This window comes from Haliaeetus albicilla, chromosome 5 (assembly GCF_947461875.1).
Source record: "Haliaeetus albicilla chromosome 5, bHalAlb1.1, whole genome shotgun sequence".
Lineage (NCBI taxonomy): Eukaryota > Metazoa > Chordata > Aves > Accipitriformes > Accipitridae > Haliaeetus > Haliaeetus albicilla.
The window spans coordinates 39,185,290-39,206,134 of NC_091487.1; the positions used below are offsets into that span (position 1 = coordinate 39,185,290).

At 38.4% G+C, this 20,845-nt stretch overlaps 1 protein-coding gene across 2 annotated transcripts in view; it reads right to left on the bottom strand.

Annotated features, from left to right (window-relative positions):
• Positions 1-202: 202 nt before the first annotated feature.
• COX16 (cytochrome c oxidase assembly factor COX16) overlaps positions 203-20,845 on the bottom strand; it is a 49,715-nt gene continuing 29,072 nt past the window's right edge. For both annotated transcript variants that reach the window (XM_069784252.1, XM_069784253.1), the window contains 2 exons: positions 14,390-14,452; positions 203-578 (listed from right to left, as the gene is read on the bottom strand). In XM_069784252.1, coding sequence (XP_069640353.1) covers positions 462-578; positions 14,390-14,452 — 180 coding nt within the window. In that variant the 3' untranslated portion in view covers positions 203-461. The remainder of the gene's footprint in view (positions 579-14,389; positions 14,453-20,845) is intronic.

The following is a 20,845-nucleotide window of genomic DNA, read 5'->3' on the forward strand; positions in this document are numbered from 1 at the left end:
CCTTCCAAGCTTAAGAGCCTGAAGTCATGCAGGGGCTCCCTGAAGCAGCATTTATCTGGTCACGCACATCTAGATGACAGCACTGTTGTTCTCATTAGGATGACAACTTCTAGTACTGACAAGTGACTCCTGCAATGTTATTCCTTGCTGAAGCATCTCAGTTTTGAATGATAGGGATTGAAAAACAATAGGATATTCTCAGTAGAATAATCAGCTATTTTTTTAATTGAGAATTGATATATGCAGCCTATAGAACTCTGTGCAAATGGATGCAAACAAAGAGTTTCATATAATACAGTGCCTTTTGGATTGATCTCACAGTTACTTATATATACACCAGCATGAATTGTTCAGTGCAATCCCCCCCTCCCGTGTCTGTTCCTGATACTGGATTAAAAAATACGACAGTTCAGACTGAGACTTTTTTTTTTTTGCAGAGGCACCAAAGTAGGCTTGCTCAGTCACTCTGTCTTGAGACGGACAGCCTCCCGCCGTTGCTTCTGAACAGTCCTAGAATCTTCCCACAGACGGGGTCCTCTGATGTTCTCCCAGTTATCCAGGTCAGACTTTTCCAGCTTCTGCAGATAAACAGCAAAAATAACAGTGTCACCTTGACAGCCCCATGATTTAAGTAGGTATTATTCTAAATTGTTTTCTTTTTGCACAAGAAACTCAGTATCACTATTGGGTTGATGAACTTTCATCTACCCTGCAAGAGAAGTTCAACAACAAGGAAAAAAAATGTGGGAGTTATCCATATAGCTACATAAATGACTAGGGTGGGCATTACTTATCAACAGATAAATAGCATGTAGGACAGGAAGCACTATAGCATCTGAACACAACTGAAGATATCTTGTATTCACTTTTTCTTTCTTCTCTCACCTAGTTTTCCAGATCTGTTCTCCAGCTGCAAGTCTGCCAAGTACTGACGTACTAGGAGTGATAAGCATTGGTATAGCTCAAACAGAAGATTAGTAATTAGTGACCTGAAGTATCCTGTCAGCACAGATATAAAGCATACCAGAAAAGATATATTATCTAGCACAAAGAGAGACAGTAACAGTGCAATCCCCTTCAATCCATGATGTGGTTTTAACTTGAGAGAGGTATGCAATGCTTTCTGCTGCCTAGTTTCTCATGGCAGCCAACCATCACAGATTGGTCTCTCACTAAGTCATACATGAGATACGCTAACTGGCCGAACTGTGAGATACTTAAAAACTATCTAATTACCTCCTTGTCTATTCCTATCATGCCCACTCAGAAGTACCAATGACTGCAGTATTTATCTAGCCTTAGAGGCGCACAAAAATGAAGAACAGGTGCCCTCCTGATGTCACCTACCAAGTGCTGCAGTTGAAGATGACAAACATATACTGCACCTTCACAGTCCTACAGGCAGACACAGAAGTCCCTTCCCAGCAGCCACAGACGTCAAGTCTCATATACCGGCCTGCAGTCTGGAACGGTACATCAGACATGACGGGGCTCTGCCAACAGGAGACTGAGGAGGGGGTCTGCACCACTGCCAGAAACAGGGCTATTCTACACGCTACTGAAAAGGGCAATACTGTATACCATTAATGATACGTACTGCAGTGGGATTTAAACCTCTGATTTGTGATCAGGGTCTCATCTCAGCAAATGCTGTAAAAATACACCAGAAAATACTTAACCCTGCCTTGAGCCTGTGGTCTAATTTCCCTGCCTTCCATCATCCAAATAAATGGCAAATACTGAGGGACTTGAATAATAGTCGCAGAATAATTTAACAGCTAGAACAGAACAGACCGGCTGCTATTAGTTCATGTTATGTAAAAGTTTTCTGCCATTTCTACAATTGAGGAAATTGCAATGAGGTTAGTCAGATATCAAAAGAAATTAGGCAACATTGAACAGAAGATATATGAGAATGCACGCACAAACACAGCAGACTTTCACAAGGTAGGAGCAACTGAATTTTTTATACACTGGAGTTGGCATAGGTCTTTCTGAAGAATTCTCTTTACTACTTTATACATCTTATGATTAGCTGGTACTTCACTTCAACCAGAAGGGATCCAAGCTGACATGGAAGGAGGGAGAAGGAGGGAAGGTACCCATCATCCCACGCAGCAGCGACTATCCACTCTGACTGCAAATTCAGAATTTAACATCTAATTCTAATGGAAGCTTCAAGGAAACTACACTGAAAATAACCTTGTGCTTTAACAGAAGGGAAGCATGCTGATTTTATTAAACACAAAGGTACCACACAGCTGTGAGGATCTAAATTATTCCCAAAGGTACTCAGCCCCCAAAGTCTGAACAAGAATCAACATTTAAAATATATACAACAAAACTTGTAGTATCTAAAGATAGGCTACAGAAAGAAGTCTATCAAGACAGACATGCATACCAAGTTCATATTAATCTGCCCCTGAAACTTCAAAGGCTTTCCAGAGAGGAGGTTTGTCCAAAACAGGAAATATTTCAAAACTATACAATCTAAACAAACCCGTACAAGAAAGTATTTTGGCAGTTTCCAACGGAAAGCATAAAGGTACCTGGAAAACACACTGTGATATACTGATAGAATAAAACAACCAAGAGTTATGTACAGTGAATGGCATTGCTTCAAACTACAGATGAGATCTATTGACAGAGTTAGTTTTTGTCAATTAAAATATAAAGAATTAAAGATTCTAATGAATACATAGAGACACTTTTTAAAAATTTTCTATTCTCATTATATTTATAGAGATCATTAACATTTTGTGTCATGTCTAAAGACTGTGTTTGATACCTTGCTGCAATTCAAGAAGAAAGCACGTTCCTTACTGGCACACGACAGTGTCTGCAAAAATTAGTCGTTTACAGGACAAATGTCTGTTCAGCCATTAGAAGGCAGCATGATTAGACAACCCAATTTTCTAAACTGATGCTATCAAGTTTTGAAAGAATAGAGGACTCCTGTTGCATGTGGATAAGCATAAGAGTATCACAGGTAAAAGCAAACCCGAAAATCTGTTCTGCAGTGCTTTCCTACTCTATAGCTATTTTCACACTTATCTGCCTCTGCTGTTTTTGACTGGGATAGAGTTGATTTTATTCATAGTAGCTAGTACGGAGCTATGTTTTGGATTTGTGCTGAAAACAGTGTTTCTAACACAGGGATGTTTTCATTATTGCTGAGCAGTGCTTACACAGAGGCAAGGCCTCTTCTGCTTCTCAGCTCACCCCACCAGTGAGTGGGCTGGGGGTGCACAAGAAATTGGGAGGTGACACAGCTGACCAAAGGCATATTCCAGACCATATGAGGTCATGCTCAGCATATAAAGCTGGGAGAAGGAGGAAGTGGGGGATGTTCAGAGTTACAGCTCCCAAGGAATGGTTCCCAAGGAAACGCTATGTGATGGAGCCCTGCTTTCCTGGGGATGGCTGAACACCTGCCTGCCGATGGGAAGTGGTGAAGGAATTCCTTGTTTTGTTTTGCTTGTGTGCATGGCTTTTGCTTTACCTGTTAAACTGTCTTTATCCCAACCCACCAGTTTTCTCACTTTTACCCTTCTGATTCTCTCTCCCATCCCACCGGAGCCGGGGAGTGAGCGAGCAGCTGTGTGGTGCTTAGTTGCTGGCCAGGATTAAAACACGACACTACAACACATACAACTAAACAAAACCTAACCTTTTTGCTTGGTCACTTACATGAAAATTCTTACAACGGTATAACCTCAGAATAAATGGCTACATTAGATGTAGGCCAAAGACATGTATGCAGCTACTTTTAAAATTAACTTAGTGCTGAGAATAAGACCAAACTGACAGTCCTTCTATCGATTAGGTGCAGCACAAGCTGCAAAGTTACACAGCTCCTTCAGATTGCCTGAGCTGTACAGTGAGAATTCAGGCAAGCAGCCAGTTCTCCTCTCAGATGAGCTCAACCTCTTTCATTCTAACTGGCTGGTTCTTTTAATTTCTTACTTTATTTCTTTTTTTCTTTTTAGCCACCTGGACTCTGCCCACCTAACTTCATGGAGACATCACATAAAGATGGTAAACTACTTCCAGCTTTTACTAAATTGAAATCCATATGAACTGGCAGTCTAAAAACCAAAAAGCTTTTTCTCCCAATTCAAATGTACTAAATAGTATGTCATTGGAGACTACAATGAAATGTAATCGGATCAGACCAGCACCACTTTTCCTGCTTGTCTCAAATAGCCCAAAGGATATTGAAAATTAGCTGTTTAAAGTAAGATCAGCGTAGTCCATTAAATCTACTGATTCACTTCCTAAATCAGCTAAACTGCCTCTTAAAAGTACAGGACTGACAGAAGCTGTAAATTCAAGAAAAAAAATGCAGCTATGCAGACAGGCACAGCGAACAAAAAAAAAAAAAAAAGTTCAACTGTTTGCCACACACTTGACTTTTAGGAATTTGTTAAACAGCTTGCCTGGTGCAAAGGTACCAATAAGGATGTAAAGAGACCTTCAATTCTTAATTGCTGGTTATGCCTGACTTGATATTATGTAAAAGCCACAATCCTCTATCAGCTTTAAAATACAATAAATTTTAAAAAGAGTTTGAATTCTACTCTTGCAGTATAGTCTTCATGCCACAATAAACAAACTGAAATCTGCAGAAATTCATTTAGAGCTATTGGTGCTCTGGCTGAGTTAATTCAATGTGGTCACTTGCTAAAAATGTTTGGCTTTAGTCTCTGTTTCCCACACGTGAAAGGAGGGATAAGAAAATCCTGTTTACTTTACAGCTTGATGCAAAAAATTCTGTGATGAGCACCACAGAAAGAAACTGCTCTAATTCAGAGAGACAATCATTTCCCATCCTTATAGTAAGCAAACCCATTGTATTGGGTTTGTGTGGCAAGGTTTTGGTAGTGATGGGGCTACAGGGGTGGCTTCTGTGAGAAGCTGCTGGAAGCTTCCCCTCTGCCTGATGGACAACCCACCACATGTCCCAGTCAGAAAAATGAAATAGATTAGGAAAACAAATACATACTGGTTATGAATGAATCCTATTTAAGCATAAGACTATGCAAACACTTGAACTGGCACAGCTGAAGGAATCACTGGGTGAAGGGAGAACAGAAACATCTTTTAGCGGCTATGTTGTAAAAGATGTGTATCAAGGAACTGCACCACCAATTTGTCTCTGCATCATCTTCCCAATTTGAAGAATGAGAACAGGACTTGCCTCCATCTCAGAGGTGTCACAGAGTTTAATTAATGTTCACAGAGTGCTCTCATAGTTTTGTGTGAAGATGCTATAGTGATACAAACTACTCAGTAAACAAAACAATTACAGCACTCAGTTAAAATGACATGATTATGCAGCCTTGAATTTTTAAAATAACAGAAAATAACATTAGGCAGATAGACTTCCATCTAGGAATTAGGGTTTGCCATGATTTCCTTCTAACTGACAACCTCCTAACTGACAATCCCTTCTTAAAATGAAGAATGTCTTAAAACCCACATTAAATCTCAGAGGATAACCCAGTGCCATTTATGCATTACACCTGCAGATCACCCAAGATGGACTTCTCGGTCTAAAGGATTCACAAGCTCTATGGGTAAAGTCAAGAGAACTCATGCATGGGTCATTTACTTTCGGCTTATCTTCTTTTCTGGCGCAAAAATGAAACTCTGAACCATCCAACATAAAGAATAGCATGAGTGCAATAGTATACCTTCAAGATCAAACATCCAAAATTCAGCAAATTCCACTTTTAATTAAGCAGTGAAGTACATTTAGGACCATTTTAATTTCCCTTGTATATGGAAGTTTTATCAAGCTATGGTTAATGTGCCCCAGAAAGAGAAGTGCTGCTTATTAAGGTTTATCTCTGAATTTACAGCTTGGGAGACCTAGCCAAGTTAATAGGACCAAGGAATTTCCCAACTTTGAGTGCTTGATCTTGCCAACTTTGTATCGTATTAAACTTCATAAAGGTATGTCCTAGTTACTGCAGCACAACCCTCTAAAAGAGGAGCAGACAGGGACAGCCTTTTGGGATGTCTGAAGGATCTTTTTCAGCTATATGAAGCTGAGCTTGGCTGAAGGGGTATGTGATCTTCTACAGTGCAGGAGTGCAGTAAAAGCAAAAAATGACAGTTCTGTGGCTGGTAGGAAAAGCATATGGATTTCCACAGCATGTCCCTGTCTGGAGCCCACAAAAGCCTCCTGACACCACAGAGAAGATTTATTTCAAACATCTTGCTAGGACTATGAATACTTGGAAGCGTGGAAAATTTTTTTACTTTGTGTATATAAAATTTGGCACACTATGTCCTTCTAATAATGATAAAAAGATACTCTAATCAAAAAAGAAAGAGGTGTACAAGGATCAAAAAATACTAGATCCATGAGTCACACATGGTGTTTTTCCTTCTGAAGAGATCTGAAAAATAAGCTTTTACAGGTTTCTTATGTCAGAGGAAAAAGCTGTGATGAATATCACAGCGAAGGGCTAGGAGATTACCACAGAAGAAATGATCAGTTACCACTATGAAACTACTAACAGAAGTGTGTGGGCCTAAGAAAATAAACAGCTAGAGAAGGTTTACAACAATGTCAAGTTAAACTTAAATCCAGGACATTAAATAACTGCCTTAAAGTAACCATGGTCCTTCAAATCAGCAGTCAACCTTATTAAGTAGTTGACCCTTCTGAATTGGTGAGTTAAATCTTCTGCCTTTCACATACTGCTCCTCTATCCTCACCTCAGTTAGTTCAGGTAACATTCACACAGAGTTAGTGTAGTTTAGGACTTTTGCTTCTTATCTATACTTTCCTGCTGATTTTCCACTCATCCTTCTTCCAGAACTTCCTTGTCAACTTATATGCTGAAACAGAATGCTTTTCTCTGTGTAGAAACTATGGTTTTGGCTAAATGTTAACAGAGCAACTTCAATCCTTTCAGCCATAACTAGTTTTTCAGTGACATTAATGGCTACTGTTTGATGTACGCTGTTGGGCAAATTTCTCATAAGAAAAAAACCCCTCCTGTTTCTTCTCTGTGGCTAACATCCCCTGTCTATTTGATGAGGGTAGTAATATGAGTGTTAGTCCCCTGCTATATCGCAAGTGACACTAAAGCTACTTCTCAGCAATACTGCTGCATGTACAGTACTCAACTTGTGAATAAATCCAGCTTTCATTCTATCAGAACCAACAGGTCTTCAAATCAGAAAGACTTCTATCTGAGAAGGATCAAGGCATATATCTAAATTTTTACAAGAATGAAGAGGAAGTTTTAGAAGGTAAGGTCTGGCGTCTTTCTATGGTTGGAGGGTATTTTGGTTTTGAACTGCATCGTGCTTAAAGACTCTGTCTTTATTTTCATGTTAGAGCTGTAAGATGGCACAGTAGGACACTGGCTCTCCAATGACTTGCTGGGAAGATACCATGAACAAGATGGAGTACTATATATTGAATTGCCAATAGCATTTCCCCCAGCCTCTGAACTTCTCAGTGACGTCTCCAAGCTATAGTTGGGCAAAACTCAAGTCTTACCACATGTACAATGAAGTCAGGGGTTGAAATAGGGAACTTTTCCACTCAATTTTTCGAAGTTTGATTATTTAGTTAAAAAGTGTGCAAACTCCATGGTCAGTCTCCACCGTCATCTCACGTCTCATTTTTCCATTGGATCAGTAAGCCTCTTAGGACAGACAGTGACCCACTCTCTGACAGTAACTTGCTACTGCAGAGTACATTTGTTCAGTACAGTTTGAGCATTAAATAAGATGGTTAACAATAATTTGAGAAGCAAAGAACATGCAAGAATTGTATAACAATCTTTTAAAGTATTTCAAATTTAGCCTGATGATGTCCATGTGGGCATCATCTGGAATTAGGCTGGCAGTCACAGAATATTCCAGGTACTGTTCATGAAATTGGTCAAAAAAAAGAAAAAAAGCTAAGCAAAACAAACAGGAGGATATTCTTGCAAAAAGCCACTTTGCCTGGTTGCTGAGACAAGAGCTACCTGTTTTGCTGTATCCTCTTCAGAGGCAGTCGATGAGAGGAATGTATACAGCCTCAGCTGTGTAGTTAAATTCCCATACTAAAGTTACTTCAGAGGTATTTCATACCAAAGATCTAGCAATTCCCCACTGGGGGCCTATTAGTATGACAGAAGTGCTTAACGTTTCCACCTAGTCAGCTGCATAAGAAAATGTTCCCAATACTGCCTGGTAGAAACTACCAGCATCCCTTAGGACAATAAATGAAAGAATTCAGCCATGCTGTGTGGATGCCACTTTCCCTACTCAAACTTTTTTTTTTTGTGACCGAGACAACACAGTGTTGGCCCTAACATGGTTAAGTGTTGGTTGGTTCCTCTGGGATTAAAAAAAAGCATACAGGGAGCACAAGCAGGTACAAAGGTTTCTATTTTGGAGAGGAGAAAGCGTGAGGAGAAGAGATTATTTATAACCGGCATTTGTATGCCCTGACCATGTTTGCTGTCTGATTGCACTGTTAAGTGCCTTACTTTGTTTACCATCTATGAGAAATCTGTGTCTTCTTATGGGGTAAGAAAAGTGCAAATGCAACACACACGAAAGAAACAGCTCACAACTAAGAAAAATCCTGTGCAAAGAGGTATGTTATAAACATGACCAGGAAAGAATTTACAGGACTATTTAATAGACATGAATTCCAGAAATAAGACCAGTAAAAGGCAATACCCTGTGAACTTTCCTCTGGAGGCTAAGTGTCTCTCTTCCTGCAAGAATGCTTTTCCACCAGAACTCTTCCTACACCATACCCATCACCAAATCCCACCTTCTTGTGTTTCTCTGATCACATTTTGACCTCTGGCACACAAGACTTTTGAGATGTCAAGAAGAAAAGGAGCAAACTGTAGCTTGGCTATGGGTTGTACATCCACTCAGAATAAAATGCCTAGCCCAAACTATTTTAACTAAAATCCTTTCCCACAGAAGTCTCCATTAATGATAAACTAACACCACTTTGTCCTTCTCCACAAAACATTAAGTGAAAAAGACTCACAGTGAAATAAAAACTCTCAAGACCATTTTACATGTGAATAGACAAAAATGCAAGAAAGTCCACTCATCCCAAACACAACCTGGAGGACAGTCAGAATCTAACGGCTAGGCTGGACAACGCACCAACAAAGAAGAGAGCGTGGAAAGGACAGAGTGATTAAAGAGTGAAAGAACAATATCTCAATCTCATTTAGTGTCACAACAGTCACTACGGAGGGATTTTTTTCCCAACATCTTTGTCATCTCTCAAACAGCTCAAGGTATTTAGCCACTAGTATCTTCACAGACACTGAAGTAAATCAATTCAATACATTAATCTGTTAATTCTTAAACAGCAACAAAACTGGTAATCCTCTGGTACTGATAATGGCAGCAACAAGATACTTGCAGATTTCAACTACTGGCATTCAGGAATTACCTTCCTTCTTGAGTAGTCCCCATTGTCCACACATTTTGATGCATCTATTTAATACTATAAATTACTATGTTACTACACCATCCCTTCTTGAAAAAAATGTTTCATCCATTCTGCTGGCACTACAATCCCCAAAGTTAAGTCAAATGAGCATTAAGTGGCTTGAATCTTTTTTAGAAGAGCTTATTCAAATTCTTCTTTTACTCTTAAGACAGTAAGTATACAGATTATATTCCCAAACCACCTCACCACATACCTGCTTTTACTTCTTGAACTATCCTGAGCAGGACACTGCAATTAAAATGCTTTTGCTGTAATTCTCAGGACAGTTACACAACTTTTGTCCAGAGCTAACGTTGACCTTTGGTGATTTATCAAATTTTGAGGAACAAAAACTGCTCAATATTCATATACTTTAAGTCAAGAAAGCAGCATTCTCTAGACTGACTATTCGCAGACCAGCATTTTCCCTCACTTATGCCATGCTGAGTCCAATAGCTTGCAACCAGTTAAAGGAAAACTTTAAGAAGTTTTACAGTTTTGATATTCTGAAAGACAGAGAACGCATTTTTCTTGCTGTTGTGTTCAAATTATGTTCCCCTCTATTAATAACAGGCCTTACTTCTCATTTTAGTATCTTTGCTGCAGTAAAAAAAAAATCTTCAATAGCTAGAACTTTCTTCTTATTAAGGTATTTGTATATAACTAACATTCTTTTTGGTACCTTTAAAAAGATTTACATCTTTAAGTTTCTTTTAAGGCATTTTCTCAAGCCCTAAGTAAATATATTCAGCCTGTTCTGCAACCTATACCATTTTTAAAGCCCTGTTCAAAATGTGGATACCAGAAGTAGATCCAGTATTTCAGTACTAGCGCCACACTCAGAAGTAAAATCACCGGTTCCTACCATCTACCATTCCTGTTTATATACATGAAGACTGAATTAGTTCTTTGTGCCACAGCATCACAGTAGAAGATCAATCTGAATTATTTGTTCACCAACTCCTAAATTTTTTCCAGAGTTGCTACTTTCCATAATGCAGTCCACTCTGGCCTGCATTTCCAGTTTTTTAAACAAATAACTTTGGCTACTTTAAAAGGTACTTTGCTCACTTAATGGGCCCAGCTTACCAAGTAATACGAACAGCTCTCTGTCCCTGCCTTGCCATACTTTTACTGCTTCGATACTTTCGTCACTTGTGCATCACTTGCACATCAGTGATGATTTTACAGTTTCTTCCGTATCACTGAAAAAAGTACTCAGTATTGCCCAGATATGTCCCAAATCTCATAGAACACTTAAAATGATCACTCTGCTGCCTAGTGATGATTCCCAGAGAACCATCATTCCCAGATTGAGATTTTCAGCAGCCATTGAAGTCTTCCAAGCATTTTCTTGGAACGCGGCTATAAACCATCAGAGCCTAATAGATATTAAATAACTTCTTGTTTGGTTATTAAGAGGTTTGGACGTACATCCCTTGTCTCTTCTGATTTGAATACAAAGGACTTTTTTCTCTAAAAGAAATACAAATATATTTTTTGAATGCTGCAACTTTGCCAACATGGTTACTCATGATTTTACATCCTCATTATTTTATTCTTAGTTTGCTGCAACACTATCCTCTTACCCACATCCTTGTCAGCTCACTTATCAGACAACTCTCTGTTGTCCTTAGTATCTTTTATCAGTCTTCTTTGCTTTATACTTCTCATTTACTGTTTCCATAGCAATCCTTCACATTTATTATTTATTGTGGTTTTTTTTTCCTCTGCCTTCAATTGCCACTGGTTCCCATTGGATATCACATATTTGATTCAAACTTAACTGATTTTTCCATTGTAAAATGTTAATAAATTCTTCTTAAAGATGTTTTTACTTGCTTGAAAAACCCTAAACAACAATTCTTTATTTTGGGGTCTGATAAAACTGACTGAGGCCAGATATTTTAGCGTGTACTAGACCATTAATTTCACAGAAGTACAGAAACCAAGTGCTAGAATAAGGAATGTTATTTTGAGATTGCATTTAAACCAATGAAAAGGAATGTACTGTGATTGTTAAACATCCACGAGAATGTTTTTCACTCATCACATTAATCAGTTCTTTTATCCCCCCTCGTTCAAATAATATTTTTGTCCTTAGAAATAAAATACTCTAGGCTTTTGTCACAGGTCAAACACTTGACATTTTTTACAGTGTGTTCTACAAGGCCCAGCTCAGCAGCAGAACTACATTCACATTACTACCAGTGTCACTAGTGGACAAAGCCATGATTTATTAGGCAAAGGGGAGCAGCAAGGGCTAATTGGCCATATGAGGACACATAAGTGAGTGAGAGGAATGCATAAACAATGGAGAACACATGCAAAGGTAGCTTGCTCCTCTGGCATGCCCCAAGGCACAAATAAACAGCATTATTAACAAATCTGAGATGTAAGAAATGCAGTGCGAATTACACATGCAAATTCTTTCTTCCTCAAAAGACCATCTTGGTCAGAAATACTCTTATATGAAATAAAGTAAATTTTGTATAGTTTGAGAAGATATAATTTAGGAAATTAGAAGGTGAGAAAATGTCTTTATGTTAAGTTCCTCACAGTAAATTGATTAAACCTGCGATTACAACTTTTTTCATCATCACCACCACCACAATGGAGACAGACTTCAACATGTTTGAAATATTGGAAATGTCTTTATCTTTTACAATATGCCCATAAAGGTGTATGCTTATAGCAGAAATGATGACATTCTAGAAGAATTCAGTATGTGTTCAATATGCACATATCTGTAAGAACAATAAGATATTTTTAAAAGTCTTAGAGAGGGCCCATGGACATTTGCATGCATCAGGCAATCATGCTTCAAAAGAGCTGGCTTGGTATCCTCAGTAACAGCTGCAGATATAATGCTAATAATATTGTAAAATAAGGCTTTACATATCAGAACAGCAACTTTTTTTTTTAACAGCCCTTGATCTCTTATCATACCGTATTTAGTAACAGCCACCAGTGTAATCCTCCGATGTGACCTATATATAGAATTGGAAGATGCTCTTAAGAGCTGTTTTTTGGACAAGTAAAAAACATTAAAAAAGGAGAAAAAAAACCTACCCAAGACCCCCTAGCCTGGAACACACAGCTATGCTCCTAAATGTCAGTTGTAACTCAGTGACTGGTTAGATTTTGTCCACCAGAATACAGAGGTAACATTGAATAAAATTGTCACACAGTCAATGTGGAGCCTGTGAACCATATGCATGACTGCTGGTAGTTCCACAAGTTTCACTGAAGTAAGAAATCAATATGCCTAGTGCTTGCAAGTTGGTGCCCACAGTAAAGTCTATATTGAGAATAGAGTTCAAAACAATAATCTGAATCTATTTTCATTAGGTGGAAATGCAAATCCATTTGTTTTGTTGAACTAGTCTGCTCCCTATAACACCCAAATGCTACTTTGGAAGAATTTCAGCCTGGGAACTCTCTGCAGTTTACATGAAGAAAAAAATAAGATTGCTTCTGTCATTTCTGTCCATCAGGAAGGAGCCTCATTACCCAAGTAGGCTTGTAATATGTAGTTATGCCAGTTGTATTTTATTACCATTGATTTATCCATAAAGATAATGCAATTGTGGCCATTTAAATATTATCCTTCAACTATTTACTTATCTTCTGGAGAAAAAGCAAGGCATATCTGAATACAGATCAGTTGATTTTGAGGTTAGGTAGTGAGTTAAACAGAGAGATGTGGTTCTTTTTCCTACTTGTGGTTCTTCCACATAAATGAATCAGAGCAGCCTTATAGTATATTCTATGGAAAGCGAGAGGTACAATAACCCCAGAGGCAATCAGAACTTAATGGATTTGTATGTTTTGAGTTTCCATTGGAGCTTTCCATATGTACTCATGGATCAAATCTTTTTATTCCCTACACCATAAAACACAGTTCTTTGTAGAAGAGAGACAGCCCAAACTGTTTGCAATAATGGTAAAACACTATCACAAACCTAGCAGGTAAGTAGATGTTCTGTGAAATTAGGCATGTGAAAATACAAAAGGTAAGTTTTATTTTTATTTCAGACAAATCACAAAAGAGTAATATAAGGTTTTATTAGCAAGATCACGTACTGCCATTTGGACACCTAAGTATGAGAGCTATGGGTGCAATCAAGCTCTTGAAAGGCTTGTGACAGGAATGTGCTACGGGATGAAAAAGAAAACCTGTGTTCAGCATAAAGACCACAGAGATAGATAAAGTGTTAGCTGGACATGTGATACAAGTAATTTTAAAACATAAAAATTATCTTAAGTAGCTTTATCCTTTGTTTCCGGATACAGGGAGGCTCTTTCCACTTTTCCTAACATGGCTTTTAGTAGGCCTGAAGATTTATGAAACTCTGGATATTAAACTGGCCAAAATAGCCATTTTGGAGCTCAGTAATGTTTGAAGAAAACGCATTGTTGAGGAAAGAGTGAAATATTTCTCTATAAAATTTTCTGAAATAGTGAAAAAGGAACAGCAGTTGTTTGAAAGATGCACGTAAGTTTCAGAAGCAAGAAATAACAGAAAGCACGTCAAGCACATTGTTCTGTAATTTGGTCTAAAGATCATCAAAACTCATGCAACAGAAGTGCTGACATACACATACACACATTCCGTCTAAGGCCAACATCAGCCTTACATTTATAGGCTAGGTTAACCACAGAAATCATGGAATTTATTTGTACCACTGTACTTGGCACCTGGACATCAAAGTAAAGCTGTGTTCAGAAAAAAGCACTGCATGTTTAAAAACCTTTCTTTACATAAAACCTTGTTTTTATTGGACATCAGTGAGTCAAAGGCAGATGGCTGATCTAATTTTAGTTAGGGACAGATACAACCCACCAGTGGCCAGGGTAATCAAGGGTAGCCAAGGTTATGAGCCCCAAGCAACAAATTTATTTTACCTCATATTCAGATTCCAGTGTCACAGTGTTCTGTTTTAATTTTTCTTTCAAAGCTGGATCAACCTGCAAGACAAACAAAAATACAGCAAATATGTTTGCTTTTAAGAATTTTTTGGTTTTTTAAAGAAATCTTAACCTCAAATAAACTAAATATTGGTACATGCAAACCCTCCTCTCCTCTAAATGAGCTTATGTGCAGTTTGTTCAGATACCAGGATGATGAACACAGTACAAGCATTGGGCTGAAAATAGACAGGTCAACAACCAAACTTTTCAAATCAAAACAGAAGTAAATTTGTAAGGAGCCCTGCACTTGCATTACCTTAGATATTTATATCTGTAACAGTTTAGTTTGAAACTGTCAAGCTAAACAAAGCCTTAAACAAATGAAACAAGAAAGACCAAGAAAGAGAAAATTGTGATCACATTACATATTTTACTCCTGAATGTTGTATTCAGTGAATAGGTATACAACATATTCTGGTTTTCAAAGTCTAAGCATGAGTCAAGCTTCCAATTTTCTGAACATACAGCTCACTCTCTACCAACAATGTTGGCGATTCCTGCCACCTTTCAGAGAAGTTTGTTCAAAGAACAAATCTAAAACCAGACATGTTCTCCTCAAACAGACATCAATCACATATGCAGTATTCAGACACAGTCTTTAGGCTAATCAAGCAAAATATCAAATAAATCTACCATGAGAAAGCATTCTCATTTTTAGACTTTAAATACAACCAGTGTTAAACAAACTAGACATGTAAGACGACTGGTAACGTGTTTAGTTCAGCATCCATGGTACGCTAGTCCAACTATGACTAGTTCAGTGAGGAAAAGTTGTTATTATTCATTTGCTGCTTCTTGATCTGAATGAAAAGGGCTCATTTACCCTTGTCACAACCAACCTCAAATGTCTATAAGCAGTCTAGAAAAGAAAAAGGAGGGAACACGTTATAGAATTTGCCCGGTCGATGACAAGATCCACCTTCACATTCTGCCCCAATACAAGCTCCTGATCCTCAGAGGTACTTAAAATACACACCTACCATCTGTATTGATGGGAACTGCTCTGAATAATCTCCCTAGGCCATAATGTTCCCCCTGATTACAGACACTGCCTGCTAGTTAGTATGCAGCCTGTGAGACCTCAATTCCTAAGGATGCTAAGACAGGAAAGTCTAACACCTTCTGTGCATGGCTAGAGGTTTGATTTCCCTATCTGATCGGAGATCTGGCCATAGAAATACACGAATTTGCAGCCTCCAGACTCATTACACTTAGGAAGTAAGCCAAAATATCTAAAATGGTTAAAGTTTGTACAGGATACAGCTCCCACTTTCTTTGCAATTAAAAAAAAAAAAAAACCCAACCTTGTAAAACAAGGCACTGTCTCTGCACTGGCCCTCCTCATCAAATAAAAAAATGAAATGCTACATCTCTGCTTTGGCATTCAAGGCCTCCATAGAACTGCCCCTCATTAAAGAGGGATTGCCTCTTTCCTGTGACCATGAGCTCCAACAACAGCCATGCTTCATTAGAACAATGAACCCATCCATCACACAAGCAGAAATGGGAACTCTTTGGGCAGCCAGACAGGCTTTGGAGCTTGCCTTCACAGAGATAAGAGTGATCGTGGACCTCACTGTATTCAGAACTAAATGCAAACACTATTTGTTATGCTTGGTGTTCTCACAATACACGTATGGACAAGGGGAAATAAATGCTCCAGCAAGTAAAGAAGCAAGAGAGTTTTATTTCCTCCTATGTTTTCCCTTCATTTAATAATAAGGCACCCAAGATAACATGGTTGGAGCAGCATTTTTACTTAATTAACCGCAGCCGGAATTTAACTTACAAAGACAGCTCAATATCGCCATTATCAAGTTTTATTTTAGCAATTTTTAGTGTTTTTTTTTAAATGTGTGGTGTCTGCATAGGCACATTTATGTAAGGTAAAGGGAAATAAGCGGTGAAGTTACTGCTGCTTCTTCTCCCTTCCAGGCCCTTCTGTCTTCAGACTTCCTCGCGTATTCATTCTCCTCTGCCTGCACAAAGGGAGAAGACTAGCTGAAACTGAGACAGAGCGTCCCAATACTCCTAACTGTTTGAAGCTGCAGCTCTAATAATGACAAAAACACAGAAATGAAGGAGGCTAGTTGAAATTTCTCAGAAAAAAGTTATCCTGCAAATGAGAAATGAAGAGAAACTCCTGCTTCTAAAGAAGCAGGAATTTTATTCAGCAAATTAACTTACCAAAAAAGACTAGTTAAACCCTGTTTTGAGGGCAAACTGTACACGCATCTTGGCAAGCTCTTAATATTTAACATACAGGCACATGAAAGACGTAAGTCCACTCTGCAGAACATGTTATTTTGCTCCAAGTTCCACAAAAAAAAAAAGAAGGGAGCAAGTATGTACTTCCTTTTATCTTTACATTTTCTTGTTCCCTACATACTTACCCACGTAGAATAATTTAAACGTACTTGACTCCACACAGAAATTGAGTCATCTGCATGTTCTAAAGCCTTGGTTGCAAACCCCTGCTTTTCAGTTGCCAAATGGAGACAGGTTACGAATTGTTTTCAGAAGCAACATGGCAATTGAAAAAAAGTATATGATAAAGATCTGTTTCCACAGTGTTTGTACCATGCTGCACTATATTTGCAACATCACAAGAACAAAAAAAGGAAAACAGAATGGTGCTATTTTCACTCTGAAAAGGCAGATAAACATCAATACGAGCCACGATCACAGATCATAACCAGGGAACACTTAAAATGTGGGCAGAGCCAGGAAAGCAGCCTTGCCAAAGTGGTAGCTCCTTTACATTACACATCTGCCACAAGATCCGAACACAAACACATGCATTTCGCTTCCATGATGACTGTTATGCCAAAACACATACTGCCAAATGAGCTAAAAGTATTCAGTTATGTACTGGCAAATGAATCATCAGCTAAATTATGAACACAAATCCCTATTAGTAAATATGATGGAGGAAGCAGACAAAGCCCAAATGCCGTAACAGTCTCACCATTATTTAGGAGGCAGGAAGGAACAGAAGACAATATCCCTTTATACTAGAGGACTCCTCCTTGTCAAGCAAAATCTCAGATTTAAGTTCCATTTAAATTCAAGCTTTGTCTCTAAATATGGAATTCAAGGATGTGTGGACTTCTAATTACAGCATAACTTCACAAATTCTTACTGAAAAACTATCAAAATACTTGATGTAAGTTTTCAGACGGTTTTCATGAGAAGCTGTCTGCAAGGCTTCAAAAACAATACTGTAAATACAATATTTCAAGGCTTTCCTATTTTTTATTCTGGGGCATTGGGTTTTTTTTTCCCTATACAGCACTTGCAGCAAAAATGAATGAAACATCCTCAGAGTATTTTGCACTATAGAGGCTTATTTCATATTACATCAATTCAAAGTGCAAGGGCAGGTATATAGACAAACCTCAAAAAAGGTTTAAGAACAAAGTTTTCAAATTAGAATTTTGTCCCCTTTCACACTCCACTGTTCCTTCAGATTTACCCTTACTATACTTCAAAATGTTCCCAAAGATAGAGACTTAAAAAATATTCTTAGGTGGCTAAAAGTAAGAGAGGTTAAGCACAAAATTATTCTTAGAAATCTTCATAGGTAGCTATTTGAGGCTGTAAGTACCTAAATCCTTTTAAAATCTAGCTGCCACTTCTCATTTTAAGGCTCACATTTCAGTTTTTCAATTAGAACCTGGACAGAATTTCTGGGTGGAAAACAAGGTGCACCTCAGGGTGCAGACAAGGGGCATCACTTCAGACCAAAGCAGGAATACCTGGTGCTTGCAGCCCCTACCAAACCAGGGACTCCTGCAGCGCACTGTGATAAACTGTTGGCCTCTCTACACTCTTTTCATTCAAAGGTATTTTTTGTTTCTGACACAAATATTTCTGGTACAGTTATAAACCTAAATGTGCTTCTACTAAAAAAATTCTCTAGCTAACAATTCTGTGCTGATCCTCAGTGACCACAGTTCATTTTGGTTCAGAAGCAAATAATACAGACAGAGAGCAAATGTGAAATTTTTGAATGTCACTAACTTTACCTCGAGGATATGGAAAGGATAGCTCTTCCACAAAGGAACCCAAAGAACACCATCACAATCCCCTTTTGATGTTCAGAGGGATGGAACACCTCTCTTGTGAAGAAAGGCTGAGAGAGTTGGGGGTGTTCAGCCTGGAGAAGAGAAGGCTCCAGGGAGACCTTATCGCAGCCTTTCAGTACTTAACGGGGGCTTACAAGAAAGATGGGGACAAACTTTTTAGCAGGGCCTGTAGCAATAGGACAAGGGGTAATGGTTTTAAACTAAAAGAGGGTAGATGCAGACTAGATATAGGGAAGAAATTTTTTCTGATGAGGGTGGTGAAACACTGGCAGAGGTTGCCCAGAGAGGTGGTAGATGCCCCTTCCCTGGAAACATCCAAGGTCAGGTTTGACGGGGCTCTGAGCAACCTGATCTAGTTGAAGACGTCCCTGCTCATTGCAGGGGGGTTGGACTAGATGACCTTTAAAGGTCCCTTCCAACCCAAACTGTTCTATGATTCTATGAAACACAGGAATACAAAGCAGATTAGCAGTGTCCCTTCTGTTCAGCATTCAGAGAGGAGGAACAAGTTGATTCACGTTCTAATTTTCAGGGTAGCATCCCAGTCATCCACAATACGTGCATGCCTGGATGTGTACTTTAAATAGTCAAATTTCACAGGCAGTCTCTCTGTCTCAGCTATAGCCATTATTATTTATTTGTCCACTTACTATTTGTGGCCATGGGTTCTAGCACAAATCAAGTCTCAAATATATTACATCTTCTCAAATTAAGGGTTCAATTACTACACAAGGAAACTGTCAGGAGACAACCATGTCATGAGAAGAGGACTATGCTTTTAATAGTCTCCTCTCACATAAGTCAGCACAGCAAGTTGTATACTTGTGTCCAGAGACTGGCATGTACTGACCAAATATTTGTATGCCAAAGTCTTACAAAACTTTCCCTCTAGCAAGCACTTCCAGAAGGCGGCAGATTTTTACTAAAACACGAGTATCCTTTCCTACCCTATCCTCCACAAAATAATATCCCACTGAGAAAGATTTCAGCTTTTACTTTGGAAATGGGGAAGGATGATGGCTTGAATGTAATGAACATGAATTAAGCTTTTTTTTCTTTTTCATCTGCTCACACCAGCATAAACAGATGAGACACAGTTCTCCTACAGCATCCACAACTCGGAGAGGCCACAAAATGACTGTTTATATGAAATTCTTAATTTTGTTCTCCCCACCCATTTTTTAAACTTAGAGTAAACCAGAACCACCAGTTCTGGCTCTCCCAATAGAATATCTTCTTTGAAAACATTTATCATATGCCTAACTCCTCTAAATGGAAAATCGGCAATCTTGTGTGGATCAGTCAACTTTAATCTTCCTTGAGAAGAAAAGACTCCCGTAAATTGTTACAAAAGTCTGTGTCATAAATGTTCCAAATTGTGGTTTATGAGCATAGTGAGAAGCTGTAGACAAGAGAGGATAAATCCCAGCACTCAGGAAGGGCAGTATAAACTACAGCCAAGCTGAGTGCCATTCTACTTAAGGAATTAAGGGAACAAAGCTTGTAAACACTGTAAAGTACAACAATGGTTGTACTTATGCCAAACTCTTTGGCATACAGTCTTTGGTAACAGAGAAGGGCAAGGCAAAACATACCATTTCGTGCAACTTCATTCACAACATCTTTTAACTGAATTATTTTTAATATCTAATACATGAAAAACACTTAGGTAAGGCTACTGCATATGCTTGGATAGGAATACTTCTGAACACTGCAGAGACAGTTGAGACTAGATGCAAAACCTGGCTTTGTGTCCTTTGACTCTTTCCTAAGATCTGCATAGAATACAGACAGTTAAGCAAAAAAAATATTTCATCCAGCCTCTGACAGAAATCAATGCAGACATTTCCAAAGGAGCAATATAAAGTCTTATTACAGCAGCAGTTCCCAGAGTTACAGTACATGGTGCAGCAGTGATCTCTCTAAATCCAAATCTTCTACTTGCTTTCAGATGGATCAAAAAAAAGACCTACAATCCCAAACTCTGGACCATACATTTTCACATGTTAATGCCACAGGAAATGCAAATAAGATAAAGGCTAATATGATGACCAAACCTCCCATACTTCAGCAAGCACTTCAGTCTATCTAGATTTCTCATATATAAGGTCATCAAAACTAACAGGAGTTCTACAGCTTTCAGTTCCGAGAAGAAAGTACTCAAGCATTTAATCAATGATTTGTATGCTTTCGCATCCAGATTGATTTGCAGGTGCACATTTGTTTATTTGATTTATAAAACATAAATTAGTGCCTTAAACCTTGGCTCTGAGTATGTTAGCATAAATTTCATTTCACAGTA